Source organism: Pleurodeles waltl, chromosome 10 (assembly GCF_031143425.1).
Source record: "Pleurodeles waltl isolate 20211129_DDA chromosome 10, aPleWal1.hap1.20221129, whole genome shotgun sequence".
Taxonomy (NCBI): Eukaryota; Metazoa; Chordata; class Amphibia; order Caudata; family Salamandridae; genus Pleurodeles; species Pleurodeles waltl.
Window position 1 is genome coordinate 765,360,239 of NC_090449.1, and position 21,110 is coordinate 765,381,348.

At 44.1% G+C, this 21,110-nt stretch overlaps 1 protein-coding gene across 1 annotated transcript in view; it reads right to left on the reverse strand.

The window, feature by feature from the left end:
- MYO3A (myosin IIIA) overlaps window positions 1–21,110 on the reverse strand; it is a 1,274,985-nt gene that overhangs the window by 562,599 nt on the left and 691,276 nt on the right. Inside the window, exon 21 of the mRNA XM_069211361.1 lies at window positions 20,466–20,595. Within this exon, the coding sequence (XP_069067462.1) occupies window positions 20,466–20,595 (130 nt within the window). The remainder of the gene's footprint in view (window positions 1–20,465; window positions 20,596–21,110) is intronic.

The window sequence follows — 21,110 nt, forward strand, 5'->3', positions numbered from 1 at the left end:
GAGTCCTGGTGCTGGGTTCAAGGTCATTGGAGTCTTCTGTTCCCGAGAATGAAGTCAGCAGGCCAGCCCACTAGTCCTTGGAGTCACTTTGGGGTCCTGGGTTCAACAGATGCAGGTCTAGTCCTTCTCACTCAGGCAAGAGGGCAGCCAGCAGCAGGTCAGCACAGCAGGTCAGCAGTTCTTTAGAGCAGTAGTCCAGCAGAGTGGCAGTCCCTTCAGCAGCACAGCAGTCCTTCATCCTGGCAGATGTCAAGAAGTGTAGTAGAGGGTGGGCCCACCATGGAGTAATTCTGGAATACATAGACAGAGTGCCCCACTTTAGAGGGCTTGAGGTACCAAGCTGAGGCCCAAAAAGCAGGTGAGACCTCTAGCTATCACCTTATCCATTGTGAGAAGGAACTCCTTCACAGCGAGCCTAAGGTTCCTGGACCTCTGGCAGTATGTGTGCTGGTGGTCCCTCGGTGTTACAGGACCTTCTTACTGGGCTTGGCTCATGATATCCCCTGGCAAAACATCTGAGGCATGTAATTACCTTCTTCAGGCTTGACACCCACTTCTATTCATGTTGGATAAAGACAGCCTCAGATGCAGGTCCTGTCCCACCTTCCAGACCAGTTGGAAATCAAGGAAAAAGCTCTAGGCACCTAATTTCTAAGGAGTTTTTTGTGCAAACAGATGCATCAGAGCATGGCATAGGGGCTGTCTTAACACAGTTAAATGAGGAGGCCTAGACCCACTAGTAGCATTCAATAGATTAGCAGGATGCTAGTTCCCCAGGAACAAATGTGTACTGTGACCGAATTGGAAGCCTTTCCTTGTTTGGGACTCACTTCTGGGTTCAGACAGACCACAGGCCCCTCAGATGGCTCATGCAAATGATAAGTAAAAATCCCAAACTTTGAGGAGGTACATCTCCCTACAGGCATTGGACTTTATTGTGCAACACTGTCCTGGGTCAGACCACGCCAATGCTGATGATCTATCTAGCTTCTTCTGTTTTTGTGATGAGAACTCCTAAGAGGTTGGGTAGTTCTACCCACTTTCAACTGAGGGGTACATGTTAGACTTGTCAGCCTTAGGGAGTTCTTCCCCCACACTTTTTGCCTTCTTCCTTCACTTTTCCTAATCTCGTTTTCCCTGGCCTTAGGACTTTGTGCACTTTACCACTTCTAACTAAGCGAATGTGCATGTGCTCATGCCTTAAACATGGTAACTCTGGCTTATCCCCAATTGCCATATTTAATTTACTTATAAGTGCCTAGTAAAGTGTTGCTGCTTGGACCCGGGACCTGTAAATTAAATGCTACTAGTAGGACTGCAGCACAGATTGGGCCACCCACTTAAGTAGCCCTTAAAGCATGACACATGTCTGTCATGACAACTTGGGTGTGAGCAGTTTTAAACTGCCATTTCGCCCTGGCAAAATAAACCTTTTGCCAGGCCCAAACCTTCTTTTGTAACACATATATCACCCCTATTGTAGGCCTTGGACAGCCTAGAGGGCAGGGTGCAATGTATTCCAAATGTAGGACATGTACTTTTAAGTTGTACATGTCCTGGTAGTGAACAACTCATAAATTAATTTTTCACTACTGCAAGGCCTACTTATCTGATAGGATAATACTGAAGTTACCTTATATAATTTAATAAGCTGTAACTTCCAAATGGGAACAGGCATCTAATTCATGTTTATATCTTTGGAATTGTAATGAAAATAATCTCTCTTATATTAAAGTCGATATCAAACTACAGTTTTGAAAATGCCACTTTTAGAAAGTTGGCATTTCTCTGCCTTGGCTATTTAGTGCCTTCAGGTTGGCTCTGGGTCACATGACTGGGTGTAGCTGACAGATGGGCGTTTTACATTCCTCCTAGATAGCCACACACTCAAGAAAGCTGAGGTGTGCCTGTATGGTCCATCACCATACGTGCCAATAGGCCTGATTTGGGTGGGAGACTCACAATTGTTTAAGAAAAAATGGCTTTATTTTGGCTGTCTCCCAATTTCTCTCAATTATTGTTTTTAAATCTCCCACTTTCCTCTTTTAGAATGTTGCATGCATCACTGGCAGGATGGGAGAGTGGTGCTGGGCACAGACCTACTTATACTTAAATAGGTGTGTCCTGCCTCCACACAAACAGCTGCATATCCCCTGTAGTTAGTCTAGAGCCAAGAAACCTGTGTTCTTCAATAGAAAACCGCTCCTAATCCAAAGGAGACATCTGGTATAAAATTGGACCTCAAATACTAACTCTACAATACATTTCTGTGGAGACTCTGCCAGGAAGGACTGCTTGTGGTTGAAAGGATTGCCACTCGGCTGGCCTGCTGGACTATTACCTTGCTGGATTGCTGCCTTGCTGAACTGCTGCCCTGCTGCCCTCCTGAGCCAGAGAGGTTGGACCTGAACTCGGGACTCGCAAAGTGACTCTAACGGCCAGTATGCTGGCCTTCTGTTTAGAGCCACCAGTCCATAACAGGATCCCGATAACCTGAGCCAGTACCCAGATCCAGCTTGAGCCAGCCCCTGAACCCCAAGTGGTGCCCCATCAGGTCCTGGGCTGAATTTAAGTTTTTGGGTTCTATGGGACAGAGAATGGGCTTGTTGGTGCCAAAACATTGTCCATGGCACTTCCTGCCAATGCTAAGTTCCATTAACTTTATTCTTCATGTTACAGCATCAATTACTCATGGGGAGCACTACCGCAAAGCTCCTGCCCGACAGTATGCGACGACAGCAGGATCTTTGCTCTACAGTGAGATGCCAGGCCTGCTAGGCACACTTCATCAACAACCGTGTGAGACGCTTCCCTGATCCTCGCAGCCTCCTCCACCTCAAACACAACTCTTATCTCTGGACTGAGAAGGTAAACTGTCAGCAAGATTTACCTGGTCCCTCTATTTGACCTGCGCCCCCCTCGCGGTTGGCCTGAACTTGTGACTTTCTCCGGGTCTCGCACAATCGGATAGCCATGAGTGGCGCTTTGGTCTTTTTGGAGATATTTTCATTTAAATATTTAAAATTGCATATCTCTGGTCTACTGATTGGATTTTTGGCATTTTGTTGTTAAGTTATTTATTATATCTTGCTCCTTTTTTCCTAAGTTGGTGTGGGATTTTCTTGTGTTGTGTTTTCACTTTATTACTGTTTGAAGTGCTGCATAAGCACATTACACATTGCATCTAAATTACGCCTGACTGCTCTGTGCTAAGCTGCCAGAGGGTTGAGCACAGGTTAATTTGGGGTTTGCCTGTGCCTCACCCTGACAAGAACTGTGGTTCCTGCTTGAGTAGGGTTTCACCCCCACAACCAGTAACTCAATTTCTTACACTTCCCAAAAGTTATGATGACTCCTGTGAAAAATATCTATAAAATCCATCTCCAAAAAGGCATGCATCCTCCCAATTGTTGATTCAAAAAAGTGTTTATGGGTACAAAAAGTAGTACTATACGAGTACTCTTTTACATACTCCTACATACTTCCCTACTATGTACCTCCCTATTAGAAAAGGTGAAAAAACAGAACAGTCATTTCTATTTGTACCAACTGTTTATGAGTATTCATTTTTAGATGTTTGGTGGCTAATTTACAAAGGTATGTAAAAGAGTAGCACAGGAATACGACTTTACGCACTGCAAAATGGCTTTGTAAATAGGACCCATGGTCTTATGCAAAACATGATATGAGCAAAAAATATCTATGAAAAATGTGCGTCACTGTCACATGCACTGTTTTAGAAATGTTCACTACAAGACTTAAAAAACTGGATGGACAAAACTAACTCACAAACCTTTGATAAACGAGCTCATAGTTCATGTATACTTGCATCACGACTCGGGCTTAATTTTATTACATAAGGGTAATCTCATGTAAACATGGTGACCTCTTTTTCCAGGATATCTCAATTTCCTTCCCTTTTTCTTTTTTTTACACTTGAATAAATGAATGAAAAGATCTTCTATGGCGCACAGTTACTCAAAAAGAGTGTCCCAGTACTTCTAGTACTGGAGGAGGAAGGAACTGAGGCTAACCAGAAATTATCATCCCTAATGATGGAACTTGAGTGTTTTCAACATCTGTTTAAATTTGTCTTCCACAGTAATAGATCTAAGATATGCGGGTAGTTGGTTCCACAAATTGGCGGCTATAACCATAAAGGAGGAACCTCCTCTACGTTGCCTTTTAAAACAGGGAACCACAATTAAGATGGCATTCCTGGATGGTACTCCTTTATCCTCTCATTGAGGTAATTGGGCCCCTTAAGGTGAAAAGCTAGGTGTGCTTTTGTCTGAGCCTTATAAATTATGTGTTGCCACACTGGCAGCCAGTGATGTTTTTCCTCAAATGGGAACACTGTGGAGCATCTAGGAATGTTAATTAATAGGCAGACTGCCATGTTCTGCATCACTTGTAACCCCTGGGTCAAGTAATCCGGAAGACCCAAAAATAGAAGATTGGCATATTACAGCCTAAAGAGAATCAGTTTCCTCACCACGCCATCTGAGCATGATGTGGAATATAGTGAAGGAATTTCTTAAGCATGTGAAAATCAAAAAGCAATATTTTACTACAGCTGACACCTGAGCCCCAAATTAAAGTTGGGTGTCAAAAATAACACCCAAGTTTCAAGCCACCGCTGTTGGCAGGGGTGGTGTGGGGACATTCTTAGGGCATGCTCCTGCCCATCCGGTAAGGGGATTTTGACCGAACAATAGAGCTTTGGTGCAATCAGTGTTGCTCTGCATTTTATTGTCCGTAAACCACTCCAACATTACAGCCATGCTTCCAGAAAACTCCTCCTTGACCTCTATAGGATCCCCACCATACGTGAGCAGGAGTTGAGTGTCATGGGCATACAAGATGACTCTGATGTTAAAGGATTCCACCAAATATGACAAAGAGGACATGTATATATTAAAGAGTGTGGGACTTAGGGAGGAGCCTTACTACCCTCCCTACCTCAACCGCTAGCATCTGAGGCGTATGGTTTCATCCAAACCACCTGTTCATGTTGCACCAAAAAGAAACTCAGCCAAGCACCAAGTCCGTCATTTCCAAGTGTTCTAAACTGCTGCAAGATGTTATGACTGGCTGTATTTAATGCTGCAGACATGTCTAGTAGAACCGAGGCTGCATTGTGTCTTGAGTCCAAACTAAACCTAATGGACTAAGAAACCTCTAATAGAGCAGACTCTGTATGTGGTGAGCTCTAAACCCTGATTGGGAGGGGTGAAGAAAGTTGTCCTCAGAAAGGAAAGCGGTGAGCTGTGGATTTGACAGTCTTTCGCAGACTTCCGCAGCTGCTGGAAGTAGGGAGACAGGTCTAAAGTTAACCAAGGATTCCAGATCAGCGTTGACCTCTTTGAGTAACAGAATAACATTGGTGTGCTTCCAGTCCTTTGTTAAAGTACCCAGATGAAGAAAAGTAGCAAACGGATCTTGATAAACAAGGCCAACAATGTCTGCAATCAGCTTCAGAATGTGATGTAGAATGGGGTCCAGAGACAATCCCGATTTACATTTTGCAAAGGCAGATATTGCCTCTTCCACAGGTGGAACCAGAAAAGACTTAAATTTGGTGTGGGCAGTAAGGACAGTTACATCCCCAGACTCAGGCTTTTTAGAGAGATGATTTGTCCCAAATAAATTGGTCTGAATCTAGAGGCTTTTTCCCCTCAAAGAATCCGCTAAGGTGGACACAAAGAGCCTCACTAGGCACTAGCAAGGGAGAAGTAGTTTTTGTATCAGTAAACTTGGTAACAATTTAAAAAATCTCCTTCCCATCATCATCCACCTCTTCAATGCATTGCATATAAAAGATGCTGCGGGCTTTCTTAATGTTCCTGTGATAATTTCTAAAGGCCATTTTATAGTTAGCTTCATTTTGTTCAAGATAGTCTCCCCGCCAAACTCTCTCCAGTTTCTTACATGCCGCTCTTTCCTGAGCTAAATCAAATAAAAGCCAGCAAGCTGAGTGAGTGTTAGTAGCCTTCCTATTACCTCTAATAGGGGCTACTGAGTCAGCTGCCCTCCTAAGCCACGTCTTGATGGCAATGTCCCTCTCCAACACTGAACCTAACAATTCTGGTTTGGACTCCAACAGAATGTTCCTGAGAGCCACCATTCATGCCCGCCCCAACACCTACCCTCACTTAAGGGAGCAGGTGGGTGAGGTACCTTAGCACAGTCGAACTGCCACGAAAAGGACATTACATAATGGTCAAACCAGGGTACTGGAAGAGGGGTCTCCCATTTCAATTAAACATTCAATAGTGTACCATCGATAGCATGACATGCTCTATGTGTGGGACTTGTGGCAACTCAAGCCAGATTAAAAGAGGCCAGAGTTTCCACCATACGATTAGCAGAGGTATCCTCAATCTTATCCAACTCAATATTGAAATCAACAAGCATGGTGAAATTGGCATAACAAAATATACTTAGGAGCCAGTGCTTGGTCTAGGGAGGTTAAAAATCTCCCAGATGCCCTAGAGGATGGTGGACTAGCACCCCTGAGAAGGAACGTTGCCCGCTGATAGATATGCTAAAGTCAAGAGCTTCTGCTCCCATCTACTCATCCATTTTAAAGGTATTATATCTAAAAATCTTTTTATAAATAATGGCTACTCCTCCACCCCCTTTTCTAATCTATCTAGATGGACACAGATGTATGGCTTGAGCAAGGCATTATGCAAATCCGGGTAGGAAGCCTCATTTAACCAGGTTTATGCTAAGAATAGCAGATCAGTACTGCCATCCTTTAGCAAGTCATAGATATCCAGAGCATGTTTATGCAGGGAGCGAGCATTCAGTGATATCGCCTTCAGCTCCCTCGAGCTCTTTTTTGAGCCAGTCTTCCTGTTTGCAGGCTGTAATAGGGGGTAAAAACTAAACCTGCACCTGTAACAAGAGATGGGGCCCACACAGTCAATTAAAACAGGGCCGCATCCCTTGTAACTCCCCTCATACCTTTTAAATCAGCAACAGTGGAAGACCATTATTGCTACTCCTTTGGTCGCATAACCTCAATAATGGCTGGCCGTGGTCAGGATGCGGATGGCCACAGACCGGCATGCCTTAGCTGTGCCTTAGGTGCTCCAGCAGTGTGTCCGCGCTGCAGCCATCATTTTATAGTGAGAGTCTCCTTCAGAGAAGAACGATTCCCGGAGCACTAGAGCGCCCAAAAAGATGGTGCAGCTCTGTGTCCCAAGCAGCGCTCAGCCCGGAGCCACCCTCAATCACCAAAATAGTCCCCACCTCACTACACTTTAAATGATATAGGTGGTCAATGCTCAAGAAAATGGGAAAAACTATGCTATCTGAGCACTCGTACAGATGACAAAAAAACCAAAGGAATGCAAGAAACCAACAACACCCATTCAGTCAATTACAGGCAGCACATTTAAAAGCAACAACAATTGTTCTATTGTGATTGTTTGAAAAACGGACTCAAAACCCGATTTGACCTTTACATTTGAAAAAAACAATATAAAAAGAAATTAAAATATTAGCAGCCAGAGTTTTCAAGCCAAAAAAGATTAGCATATCCAGGCGCCACACGTTTCAACACCCTCTCTTACCTATAGGCGCGTCCGCACTTCGGTCATAATTTTATAGTATAATGAGAGACTATTTAAGTGCAAAAAGATTCCGGCCCACTAGAGCACGCCCGCCCAAAAAGATTGCGTAAATGACTTGCGCAAAACTGTCTCCTGCAAAAATTGATTTGAGCAGAAAATGTATCGCAGGAATTGTCTATTGCAAACGCAACCACTGTTCTGGAAACATTCACCTTGCAACTTACAAAAACTACCTAGGCATACGTATCTTGCAAGCCTTTTTGTACATGGGTGCACAGTTGACATGTGTTTGCCTCGTGAGTGACTAGACAATAGACGGTCTCAAGAGAAAGCTAAGTGAGGTCGTTTTTTGTCGTGGGCATGTGGCAAATACAGCATAAGTCCTGATTTTCACACCTGCTCTCCCTTGTGGATTACATGGGAAACCTGTAGTTCTTGCCAGAACTACACTTATTACATGAAGAAAAAACGAGGCGATCGGAGCCAACCCTAATGGTCAAGATAAAGGGTCCGATTCACAAAAGTAAACTTAGACTTCCGAACTAAGTCTACGTTTATGAGTTGAGCCTCTAGACTTCAGATCTAAGTCTACCTTTGTGAATTGGACTCAAAGTATGTGATTTAGTTATGATATACATTTGTCTTAAATCAATTGCTTGCCGAAATTCCCAGACTATACTTAAAAAGAAAAACAACATTGATTGATGATGAATTCCCTTATTTCCTCCAACACCCTGCTGTTATTACCTTGGGCGAATACCTTCGGTGGATTCTTCTATGGATTTAGCATTTCCTCCTGAAATATAATGTGACCACCCAAATCTATCTGAGCGCCACTGTTTTGCTCCCATTCAAAATCTTCATAAGATTAATTTGGAGCTGGACGAGGGTAAGAACCCATATTTTGTAGGTCTACATGTACTCTGTTTCCCTGTTGCCTAGTGTCAATGAACACCGGTATATCTTTATTTTTTAGGGCACAAAATGCTGTAATTATCCCCTAGCTGAAATCAATAAATAGCCAGGTCTATTGATTGAGTTTCTACAAGGCTAAGCTATTCTTGCATAAAAATCAGTTCCTGCATTTCTAGACTGAGCGAACTTTAATTAGCTATTCTATGCTACGAAGATATCAAAAAAGCTGGGCAAAGGGAACACACAACTTAGAAGTTGCTTTCTCTCATGCTCATTTTCTAAAATATGCAAATATTGCAATTTAAGAATAGTTTTAGGAAAACAAAAATGCTCATTTGGCAAAGGAGATTGAGACAGGGATACCTGGTGACTTCTTGTTCTTGGTTGCATAGGCACCTATCACAAAGGCGCATTGGAATACATAAAGTAATTCCCCGGTAATAAATTATCTTACATGCCTTGAATTGGCTTCAAGAAATCTAAAATGAGAGTACTCAGGGAGTAGTCATTTACAGTTAGTACAAATAGAAATGACTGTGCCCTCTTTGCACTTTTTTACTTTCCATATACATAAATGCTTTTGAGAATAGGTCCCTTTGTTTCCTCTAGTGGGGTAATTTACTAACTCAGTGTATTTTGGGATTTGTAGGCTGGTTTCAGTTCAACTGAAGACATTTCACTAACAGCTGAAAACAATAATTTTAAAATGGAATAGATTACAATAGACATGTAATCATGTGGTAACCTATATCGAGATGTATATTTTAGTTTCAGGAAAAAGATGGCATTGTTTGGTTAAGATTACAGTAGTGGGCATATGGGGCGAGGGCTGCCATGAGATGTAGTCATTACTTCCAATGTATCTCTTATAAAAACAGCAGCTTGTTTCCAGTCAAGCTGCAAATTTATGAAATTTACTACTAAAAATCAGTTTGCAAAGACCAGAATAACCCTGATGATTACACTGTAGATTTCCTTTGATGTTTACTTTCTTGCAAATTAATGAATAACATGCACATCTGACTTCAGTGTGCTGTTGTACTCTTTAGCTAATGTGTAAATACAGTTTTACATGATAAAAGTTCCAAGTAAAAAAAAACAGAACACGAACTCTAGAAATTCAAACATTTTAGGACTGATACAAACTTTTGTTTTTTGGTCCAAGCGGCACTTTCATAAAACTGATAGATGGGTGGCAATCCACCTTCGCTGATTTAAAAAGAGAGCATCAGCAGACAATTCGGTCCACATGTCATCTTTATTCTGGAGGAATATCCAACTTTTTGCCAGATTGTCAGCTTGAGTAAATGTTTGGCTAGGAGCAAGAACCCGGACATTTGTTTGAAATTATGCTGCAACATGTTAGTGAGCCTCCATGATCTTGATTGTTTGAAGTTGTGCATGATTGTTCTGCAAGTCCTTTTCCTACAATGTATTAAGGGGCGTAGCTTGAACAGTAAGATTTGGGGGTGGGTGTAAGCTTCCAATTTCCCACCAATGGCACTGGCATATCTTGTTAAAATATATTATGAGAAGCAGGACACTAGGAGTGCTTCAGAGGCAGTGAAAAGAGAGTTGAGTGCGGGTTGTTAGGGGTACTTTACCCAATAGTTGCTAAACAAACCAAGTTTTTTAAAAAAAGAGAGAAAGAGAGAGAGAGAGAGAGAGAGAGAGAGACTATTTACTACAGAATAAATTTTTATGAGGGTGTAACACTCCAAACCCCCCTCCCCCCGAAGCTACAACCTCAATTGTATTGCTGGATGGAACGAAAAGTAAATGTGCATTCCAATATGTATATATAGTGCATTCCAATATGTATATATAGTTGTTGAGAAATTGATTCTTCAACAAAAATGTGTTCCTATGGAGAAAAAAAAATGAAAAGTGTGCTTATGTCCATTTCAATCATTCTTACCCCTTCGGAGTATTCACAATACAGACAATCCAGACAAAACTTGCACAGTAGCTCATGATTATATATGAAAAACTACAATAGATGTAGATTGCCATGCTAAAGTGGTGCACCTCTTTGGAATCTTTGGATATTTGTGTAAGCAACTATAAAAATATATTGCTTGAGATTGTCCCTCCTAGCTTAGTGTTCTGGACATCTAGGTCTCCAATGCGAGTTGCCCAGTGGGTCTAAAGTTATCAGGCTGGCCAACTCCAGACTTGATCATTCGAGGTCCAGGTACACTGGGCATAGAATACCTAGCAATGCTGTGAGGCCTGAGGGCAGCTGTAACAGTCAGCGTCTGCATACATCGGTGGAAAAGGTAACCCTCCCAGCTGAAACTAAACTCACTCTACCCTTTGACCAACTATGCCGCCATGCCAGATTTACCACTCAATCCAAGCAGGTGCAAGTGTGCATTTGGCCCCAGTATGCCCAAGGTGCACTGGTTATTCCCCATTCCTGGGGAAATAACTTTTATCACCAGATATAGGTGAGGAGATTCTGGCCGCCTGGTATCCCCGCACCTATACCTGGGGACCGCATAATGTGACCGCGAGTATTTTGACTACTTTGGTGCCCATGGACTGCTAAACAGCACACATGCTCTGTTCAAAAGGTTTTTTTTCAGCTTACCATACCTATCTCTTTTGTAAGGCAGCTGTACGTTTGCAGGACCCCTACACAAATGCACAGAGAACGGGTATTTTTAGTTGAAGGATATACTCGTCCCATGAATCACAACATGTGATTTTGGATTACATGATTTTCTTTGCAGGCGATGTTTCCAGACAAATAAATATTACACAAAATGCATTGTAACATTCAATATGCAAGATTCGATAGAAACTTTCTCAACACCAAATGCGCAGCACCTAAATCATATGCGCTGAAATATCTGTGGTGAAATTGAAGGAGTCAACTAAAAGGGTACCCGTCCCTTAAATGTAACAGTTTCAATGTGTTGACTAGGCATTTTACCCAGGTTCTGCTGTGGCAAAATATATAGCGCACACCTTCAGTAATATTTTTTTTTTTGCACTTTATCCTTCTTTTTAGAAAGTTTTATACTGCAAGTCCCTGTATTCAAATGCACAATGTGCAACGTCTGAAGTATATTGAAAACAAATCTTTTTTCCATCTTTGAAAATGCGTCCATTAAATACAGGTAATGGCATTACTCCTAGTCCTACTCCCTAGCCTTCCTTTCCCAACCAATAAGGCTCCCTGCCTCCCCCTAGACCCCTCCCTTCCCTTTTATAAAGTCCCCCCACCACCTCGTGTACAGAAACAAGCGCAAACAGCAACTCAGGCATTCCGTACCGGGAGGGTGGGAGGGAACGGAAAGGAAGGCGAGGGAGTAGGACTAGGAGTAATGCCATTACTGGTAAGTAATGGACGCATTACCTCCCGTCCCTCCCTCACCTTCCTTTCCCAACCAATGAGACATAGCAAGAGAAACACAGGAGACGGACACTGAGTTGCAACAAGTTTAATTACAACCAAACAGGACAACGGACAACAACCCCCCTACTGCATCACAGAGGACAAGACAAGGTGATCCAATACCGACTCCAAACCCCCCAAGTCTGCCAGCCTGTAATGACGAACAAAAGTAGAAGGAGAGGCCCAAGTAGCTGCCCTGCAAATTTCCACCACAGAAGCGCCCTGTAACTTTGCCACCGTAGCAGCCATACCCCGGGTAGAATGGCCCTGTATCCCCAGAGGCAGCACAACCCCTTGCAAAGAATAAGCCATCAAAATTAGAGAGTGGACCCAATGACTCAAGGAAGCAGTGGTCGGCTTCTCCCCCTTCGGAGCCGGACCAAAATTAACAAACAAAGAATCACCTTTCCGGAAAGGAGCAACCACCCGTAGATATTCCAACAATGCCCTACGTACATCCAAAGAATGCAACCGAACCTCCACAGCCAAGGAAGGATCGGGACAGAAAGCAGGCAGGATAACCTCCTACCGAGCATGGAAAGCAGAATTCACTTTGGGAACAAACGAGGGAACAGGCACAAGCACAACCCGATCTGGAAAAACCTTACAAAAAGGAAAAGAGCAGGCCAAAGCCCCCAACTCCCCCAAACGGCGGGTTGAAGTAATGGCCACCAGAAAAAAAGTTTTCAACGTCAGATGACGCAAGTCACATGATTCCAGAGGCTCAAAGGGAGGAACAGTCAAGGCTTCCAACACCAAAGAAAGATCCCAGGAAGGAAAGGCCCGCACCGAACGAGGAAACAAGTTAAGAAGGCCCTGAAAAAATCTAGGCATCAAACGACCTTCATCAGACAGATTATGCCACGGACCCCTAAAAGCCTGAATCGCAGCCCACTGCACACGCAGCGAAGCCACAGACAAACCCAGCTGGGCCCCATCTTGTAGAAACTGCATCACCTCAAACAGAGAAGCTGCCGCAGGATCCAACCGATGCTGCAAACACCAGGCAGAAAATACTTCCCACTGCCGACCATAAGACAGCAACGTGGAGTGACGCTGTGAAGCCAGCAAAGTCGAAGTCAAAGTGACCGGAACCCCCAAGCTCGTCAATCCCTTCCGTTCAACTTCCAAGCCGTTAAGTGCAACTGCCGCAACGACCCCAGAGGGAGGCAAGGAAACTCCAGAGGGGAGGGACAGAGAGGGAGAGTCCACATGTGACCAAGGCCATCAACCGAAGCAACGGAAACCAATTCGCCCGTGGCTAGTGCGGCACAATCATGAGAACCCTGGCCTTCAGAAGACGTAGTCTCACCAGAAAAGCACGGAGCAACTGAAAGGGTGGGAATGCGTATAGAAGATCCTGAGGCCAAGGACACAACATCCCGTTCGCCGCCCAAGCCTGATGACATCGAAACCTGGAGCAAAAGCGCCTCACCTTCGCATTCTCTGGGTAGGCAAACACATCCAACACCGGGAGAAAAGCTGGGACAAAGGAATGACCCGGCTCAGCAGATCTGCCCGAACATTGACCACCCTCTGAATGTAGGTGGCTCGCAGAGACAGAACCCACTCCTGAGCCCAAACAAAAATGTCCCTCGCAATCCAAAACAGGGACCACGACCTGGTCCCACCCTGCCTGTTCACATTTGTTCACCAAGTTGTCCGTCCGGATAAGAACATCCAATCCCTTCACGGATTCCTGAAAATGAACCAGAGCAAGAAGAACCGCCTTCAACTCCCTCCAATTCGAGGAGCGTCTGGCCTCCAGAGGCGACCAAAACCTTGCTACCACCGGCCGAGGAGGAGACAAAGACACCCCCAATCGAAGATGAGCCGGCACCAGCCACCAACCCAAATCCCTGTGAACAAACCCCGACACAGGAATCCTTGTCCGAAGAGATCCCGACACCGGAGACCAACGAACGAGAAACCAGTTCATCAGGCAAAGAAGATGAAACCGCGCCCAAAGTACCAGAAAAACCACTGATGCCAAATGACCCTGCAGACTCAACCACTGAAGGGCTCTGGGAGCAGTCTGCGACAAGATCGACAACATCTGTGACTGGAGGCACAACAACCATTTCTCCGACACAGTCACCAAGCCTTGAAGAGTCAGAAATCGGTCCCGAGAAAAACCAGATCCTGGGAAGGGACCAAATCTGACTTCCCCCAGTTGACCAAAACAGTACCCGGGCCACATGACCCCTTAACAGAACCTGAGTGTAAGCTTGAATCAGAATATCGTCCAAATAAGGATGGACAAACACACCCTCAGAATGTAGAAGAGCCACCAGAGGAGCCAGCACCTTGGAGAAAATCCGGGGAGAGGATTTGAGGCCAAACGGCAGAACACAGAACTGAAAATGGTCCTGGCCTACAGCAAAGCGGAGAAACCTTTGAGAAGACAGGGCCACTGGAACATGCAGGTAAGCATCCTGCAGATCCAGAGACCCCAGGAAATGCCCTGGACCGACCAGAGGAAAAATTGACTGAATGGGAAGCATACAGAAATGCACAGTCTTTATCCAGGAATTCACCCCCTTGAGATTGAGGACTGGACGAAAAACCCCTGACACCTTTGGAACCAGGAACAAGATGGAATAAGTGCCCAGGCCCCTATCCCCCACAGGAACATGGGAGATGGCCCCCTTGATGTGCAAGTACCGGACCCCCTCCAACAATGCCCTCCTCTGGGCACCGTTCACAGGTAGTGGTGTAGGAGGAACCCCTGTATCTGGAGGAACCACGTCGAAGTCTATGGCGTAGCCATTGTTCACAATGTCCAGCACCCAGCGATCGTCGACATTCTCCTGCCAAATGTGAAGAAAGTGTCTCAGCCAACCCCCAACCGGTCCGCTGCCAGGCCCACAGTGATTGTCAGGAACCCTTCTTGGGGCCACCCTGACCCGAAGGAGCAGACTTCTTAGGAGAAAAACGGGGCTGAAAACGACGCTTCCTGGAAGAAAAAGACTTGGAATCAAACTTGGGAGAAGAACGAGAATGCTTCCGCCAACCATTGCCAGAAGAAGAACCACCTTTGTAAGGCAAGGCGTGCTTCCTCTCCTTAAAAGCTTTCAAAAGCATGGAAGGCAATTGATCCCCAAACAAATTGCGCCCTTCAAAAGGAAGCCGCAGGAGAGCAGACTTCTCCCCTGGATCCGCCTTCCACATCCTTAACCAGAGGGACCTACGAGCCCCAATCAAAGCCCCTGAAGCCAGAGCCGAAGTGCGGACAACATCAGACGACATGTCAGCCAGCAACCTGGCCTGTTGTCCTATAACCGCCAGCAGCTCCGAACCCTCCTGAGCAGCCACCGCCAGTTTGTCAAAAATCCTGCTCCAAGGATTGGGCAGAAAAAGCAGAAAAAATACCAGCTCTGAGGGCCAAATTTTCCGCAGCAAAAGCCCTCTTCAGACCCGAATCCACCTTCCTGTCAGTGGCATCAGCAGGAACGCAGTCCTCCGGATTGACCGCTGTCTTGCCAATCAAAGTAGCTAAAATGGAATCTAGCTTAACAGAAGGGGGTAACACCTCCTCCCCCTCCAGTAAGTACAATTTCTGAAGGAAGCACGGAACTTGAGACTTGTCCACATCCTTCCACTCACGGAACACCATATCCTTAACAGGGTCCTAGAAAGGCATGGCAAACAGCGAAGGTGTTTGATATTGAGGGAACAAGTGGGAATCAGTCCCTGAAGGTGGAAAAACAGGAAACCCTAAATTGTCCCGAACATGCGTCAGAACATCCCACATCTCCTCCCTAGAGACATACTTCCCACCAGAAGAAGTAGAAGGGGAGTCATCATCCGATGAAGAGGACCCCTCCGCCGCCCCCAAAGGATGGGAGGCAGGAGAACGTCCGGGCCTAGGAGCTCCAGCCTGAAGAGCACGAGACACAGCCACCTCAATCATGTCCTGAACCTCCTCCCTGGACATGAGAGGCGCAAGAACCCCCAGCGCAACCTGGTGTTCACCAGGAGTGGTAAGGGGGACCGCAACATCCTCCCCCGAAGAAGAAGAAGAGACAATCCTGCGCCGCTTGGAAGGAACCTGCCTCGACATAATCCAAACCAGAAATGTACCCAAGAGGCCAACAGCATCCAGTAAAATAAAGGAGAAAGCCCCCCCATCCAAAGGCAGTAAATGAGAAAAGCGCAGCAATTAACCCCAAAATAATAAAAAACGCGCGCCCTAACGTAAACATGCAAATTCACACAACCGGCAAATCAGCCCAGCATACGCGAGGCGAAGATCCGGAAGTACAGCCCCAGCCACCAAAAAGCCGACCAACTCCATCAGCCGATTCCAAAGACGTGTCTCCCAAGGCAGCGCCGCCGACCACAGGAAGATGCGACCGCCGGGGGACCCACCGCGAGGAGCACCGCGCTCGCCGAGAGTCAACACGAGGCCCCCCCCATGCCCCACCGTGGAGGAGAAAGAAAAGGTAAATCTAGAGAGCTAGACAAAAAGAACAGGAGGTGGTGGGGGTGGGGGTGGGGGAGAGCTTTTCAAAAGGGAAGGGAGAGGTCTAGGGGGAGGCAGGGAGCCTCATTGGTTGGGAAAGGAAGGCGAGGGAGGGACGGGAGGTAATGCCAAGTCGGGCTCCATATTTTTGTTTGAATAACTGACAGCTATCTATAATTAGACAAGTAGTATTCTTTTTCAAAACTACATTTGCATTCATTTTTACTTCCTATGAGTTTGCGTTTTGATTCAAACAAATGTTATCACTTTAATTTAACTCCGTAGATAGCACACTGAAACTGACAATGGAAGTGTTTTAGTATTTTTTACTTATTTTACAGTAGGCTTCTTTGTCCTTTGGGTATATAAGTGCCTATACAATGTATCATTCTTGATAGCAATTTAAAAGTTGACCTTCATGTACTGGGTATAGTTTGAAATTCCGTGCTCACCACTGTAAAATGTAAAGTCGGAAGCTGGATTGCTTGCCGTGTACATTAAAACAGTTAATTTCATTGATTGAAATTCAATTTTGTACTTAAAATGTACTTTATTAACAAGCAAGATTGTTTGTATGCCATATCTCCATTACAATTTAACATTTACAGATCCCATAGAAAGCTTTATCATTTTTAAGTGATAAGTCTATATAGAATTAAATGCCAAAATGTTTTCTTGAGTGAACATTACTAAAATCGAAGTCTTGGTTGGAGATATTGATTCGTGTATCGTTCGTATTAATTTCGGGCATACAGAAGTGCTGACCTCTGTGATTAAGGATTGTTGCTGGTGGAATGAGCTGTGTCAGTATCAACATAAATTACTTTACCACAAATGATAAAATGCAATGTTGGGGCTATCTTTAAATTTTGCGAAACAGTCTATCCTGGAATGAGGTAGGTTGACGTTGTGGATGTATCCGTGTTTCTTTTACCAATCATGTATTACCACTCCTGTTTCCTCTCTTCTTGTAGGTTTTGGGGCTTCTGCCTGCAGTAGAAGAGCCACCCTCAACTAGGAACAGCCTGGGGAACCAAAAGCAGCCATGGTAAAAAAAGCTCAAACTAGCCTCAACCTCTTCGTCTCCTTGCACAATCACTCGTTTTCCATCCATCCATCCCTTCTCTCTACTTATCTACTCTCTCTCTTCTCCCACTCTGAGCGCTTTTTCTCCACCTTACTCCTCCCCCTCTATCTTTCTTTTACTCTCCTTTGAAGCCTCCCTGTGTCCTCTGCAATTAACCTCAAGGAGCTGGGGAAAGTAACAACTGCACTAGTAGTGGCCCTGAGCTTTCAAAACCAGCCGTTTTGGGCTCCAGTCCATCTGGGAAATGCCCGGCAGAATAAAAGGCCTGTCCGGCCCTGCCAACAACACATGACCAGTAACAATGGAGGAGGGGAGGAAAAGGAGTGCAAGTGAAGAACTACATTGGAGAGTGTACCGTACAAAAGAAGAAAGTCTAAGTTTGCAACAACAAGCATGGGAGACGATTCTTTGCTCGGCAGAAAGGAAACTTATCTTTGAGAGGTAAAAAAATATAAACTCATTTTCACATATAGGGCCTGATTACAACTTTGGCGGAGGGGGTTAATCCGTCCCAAATGTGACAAATATCCCGCCCACTGTATACGAGTTCCATAGGATATGATGGACTAGTAATACGGCGGGTGGGATATCTGTCACATTTGGGACGGATTAACCCCGTCCGCCAAAGTTGTAATCAGGCCCATAGTCTTTATTTGTCAAGCATTATAGGTCTCTGTCTTTTTCTAGACTCCTCATGTGAATACAATGATCCATTATCAATTACTGGTGTCAATTTCACACCGACTTTCAGTAGAAGATTTCACCTAGCCTTCCATCCCCCAGCAATGAAGATGCAGCCAGTATTTCAAGATGGACTTTGGTTGAAGAATCGAATGATGAACAAGTTAATGTCTAGAAGAGGAAACTTTGAAAACTGACCATTAGTGAATCAGAATCTCTAACATTTTGCTTTTATTTCAACATTTTGTCATGAGCCACCTGTTATGACTTTAGTACTGCTTGCTCTCGTTGCATAGTTTTTAACAGGTGAGTAAAGACAGGCTTAAACATGCAGTAAAAACTTAAATGATACCATCCAGAATGGTCATACCGAAGGTGGCTGTGTGAAATACACTAAACACCCACCAAAGCATGTGTTTCGGGATTTTCACAGAAACACAAAACTGTTACTGAAAAAGATATGGGTATGAAATGGGGAGTGAGACCCGAATATTCCACTGGGGATTTAGGAGAAATAGTCTATACACAAGTTTCCCTATGGAGTAAATACATCTGCAAACACACATTTGTTACTCATGTCCTGAAAATTTTTGCCTTGCTGTCGACCCCTAGGAGTAGGCATAGGATTATAAGAGGAAACTCGGGCCTTGTATTTGTTTTTCAGCTCGTGTTGCTTTTCCATATTTTAACTTGTTTAACCTCTTCTGGTTCCATTTTTCTTTTCTGGTGCCCTTTTTGATCTTGGCCTCTTTTTATGTTTCCCCATTTGTTGTCTTGTGCGTCGTTACATTTCTCTGGTTATTCGTTCATGTTTCTCTCCTCTCTTGTCCCTCTTTTTGAGTTTGCTGCATTTTCTCGTTTTTGCTGTCTTTATCACCTCCTCTCAGACACTCCTTGTCCCAAATAGCATTTCTCCTCTTGTGCAGACTCAGACAACTCTTTTATCCAGAAACATACCTTACAACACGTGTGAGAGAGGATTAGTATTTTATTCTGCTGGCACATTTAGGTCAAAATCCACCTGCAACAGTCTGTTGAGTTGTGTTACACAAATTTTGTCTTGCTGCTCACAGTACTCGCTCCAAAAGCTAATGTAATGCCCACCATGTTGTGACTGTAATTAGGAACACACATTCAAAGATGTGCTGCTAAAATATTCTCCTAATTACTTTCCCATGGTGTTCCAAAAAAGCCAAGCTTGCCTACTAGAAACAAGCCAAAATCCAAAGACGCCTCCTCTGCAATGGCGGAGAAGCGTCACCCCCCTGGCTAACAGTCAGCAGAAAAAAAGTAAAACAATAGTTTACTACAGTTTTATTTTTCATCTGCAGGCTCAGAGAGCAGTGCAGGGAGGGGCTGGGCTGGGTCACGGGAGGGAGGAGAAGGTAGGAGGAGTGCTTTGCACTAAGTGGTCCTGTGTGTTTGGCTGGCCGTCTTAGGCCGACCAAACACACATGCACACTTAGGTTTCTCTAACCTAGCTGTGTTGTACAGTTGGGCAGGAGAAACTACACAGACCCCCGGGTATTGTCCGAGCCACTCAGATCAATCATGACACAGCTTTCATTTTCATTCTTGGTTTAGCATGAGAGCAGCACCAGGATTGCTGGGGAGGCTGTGCTGGTGTCCCAGTGAATGCTGGGACACCATCAGGAGCAGAGGAGCAATGCTTCAGGAGGCGGCAGAAATGGAGGAACGGTAAGTGTTTTTTTTAAATTATGTTTCCCGTTTCCCCCGCCCCACCCCTTGACATTTGTGGTGGCTGCCACTGCCAAATTCTTTCCCAAAAGCCAATACTCCTCAGAAATCTCTCTGTTGCTCCACTCCATGAATATGCACATCTTCCAGTTCAACTTCTCAGCAACCACCAAAGCTCAACCTAGGGTTAAAGCCAGTGAAGTGCACCCACACAGGAGTGAGCCAAGAAATTGCAAACCTTTGTAAATAAATTTTACTTCAAATAATTCAATTTGTGGTATATGCGGTGAATCAATAATAAACTGCAAAAAGCAGCAGCCTTAATATTCACATAATTCTGAGGCTCAGGCTGTGGTCAAAGATCGCAGCAAAGAAGGCAATTCAATTTACGTTCCTTTTGGCTGCCCAATGATATATTTTATGTAACTAAGGTTATTTGTAAATAAAAAGGCAAACTAACAGAGGTAGTTAAAATCTGAAAGCAACTAAATAGCTTTTGTTTCTATTCTGCTTCAACTTTGGAGATTAATTTTCAATTAGTAACAGATAGAAGATTTTATCAATAAATAACTTTAATGAGGCTAAATAAAACCATTTCTATTGGCAGACAAATAGTTGTAAGAAAAATGTTACCTGTTTTAGTAAGGGGATTGGTTACCAATTGCCGAATCAGGTGATTTTCTGAAGAGCGTAAGAGCAACACAATGTCTGCTGGGAGCGTATCTCTATTTTTTGCTAGGAAACCACTTGCATTATAAAGAACCTGAAAGAATGAGTAATTTTATATTTATTCCATTTAAAAGATGTATTTTCACAAATAGCATTCCCTAAAATATGCTCCCAGGTGGTAAAACAGGCAAAGATAAAAGTTATGTTCAGTTTGCAATACGAGTTCACACAAGCACAATTTGTTATTTCTTGACAGTTGAAGCTCTCAAAATGGACTTATAATAAAAAGCTTTGTGGTTTTATAAAGGGCATTGATAAAGGTTCACCATCAAATATGAATTGCGCATAGTCAAAAAACTACAAAAGGAGAGGCGATGAGTGAGAACAGCAAGAAATATATATGTCTGTCACATCCTTGCAAATAGAAGCAGATGTGTTTTAATTTATTTAACGAATACTGAGTGTGCATGTTAAAAGGGTTTTTTGTGATTGACTGACTGTCATTTCAATATCACACAAAATATTTAGTATCTTTTATTAGAAGCGATACCATTTTGCTCATTGTATTGCAGGTCAACTACCACAAAACTACTGTTTTTATAAATACTT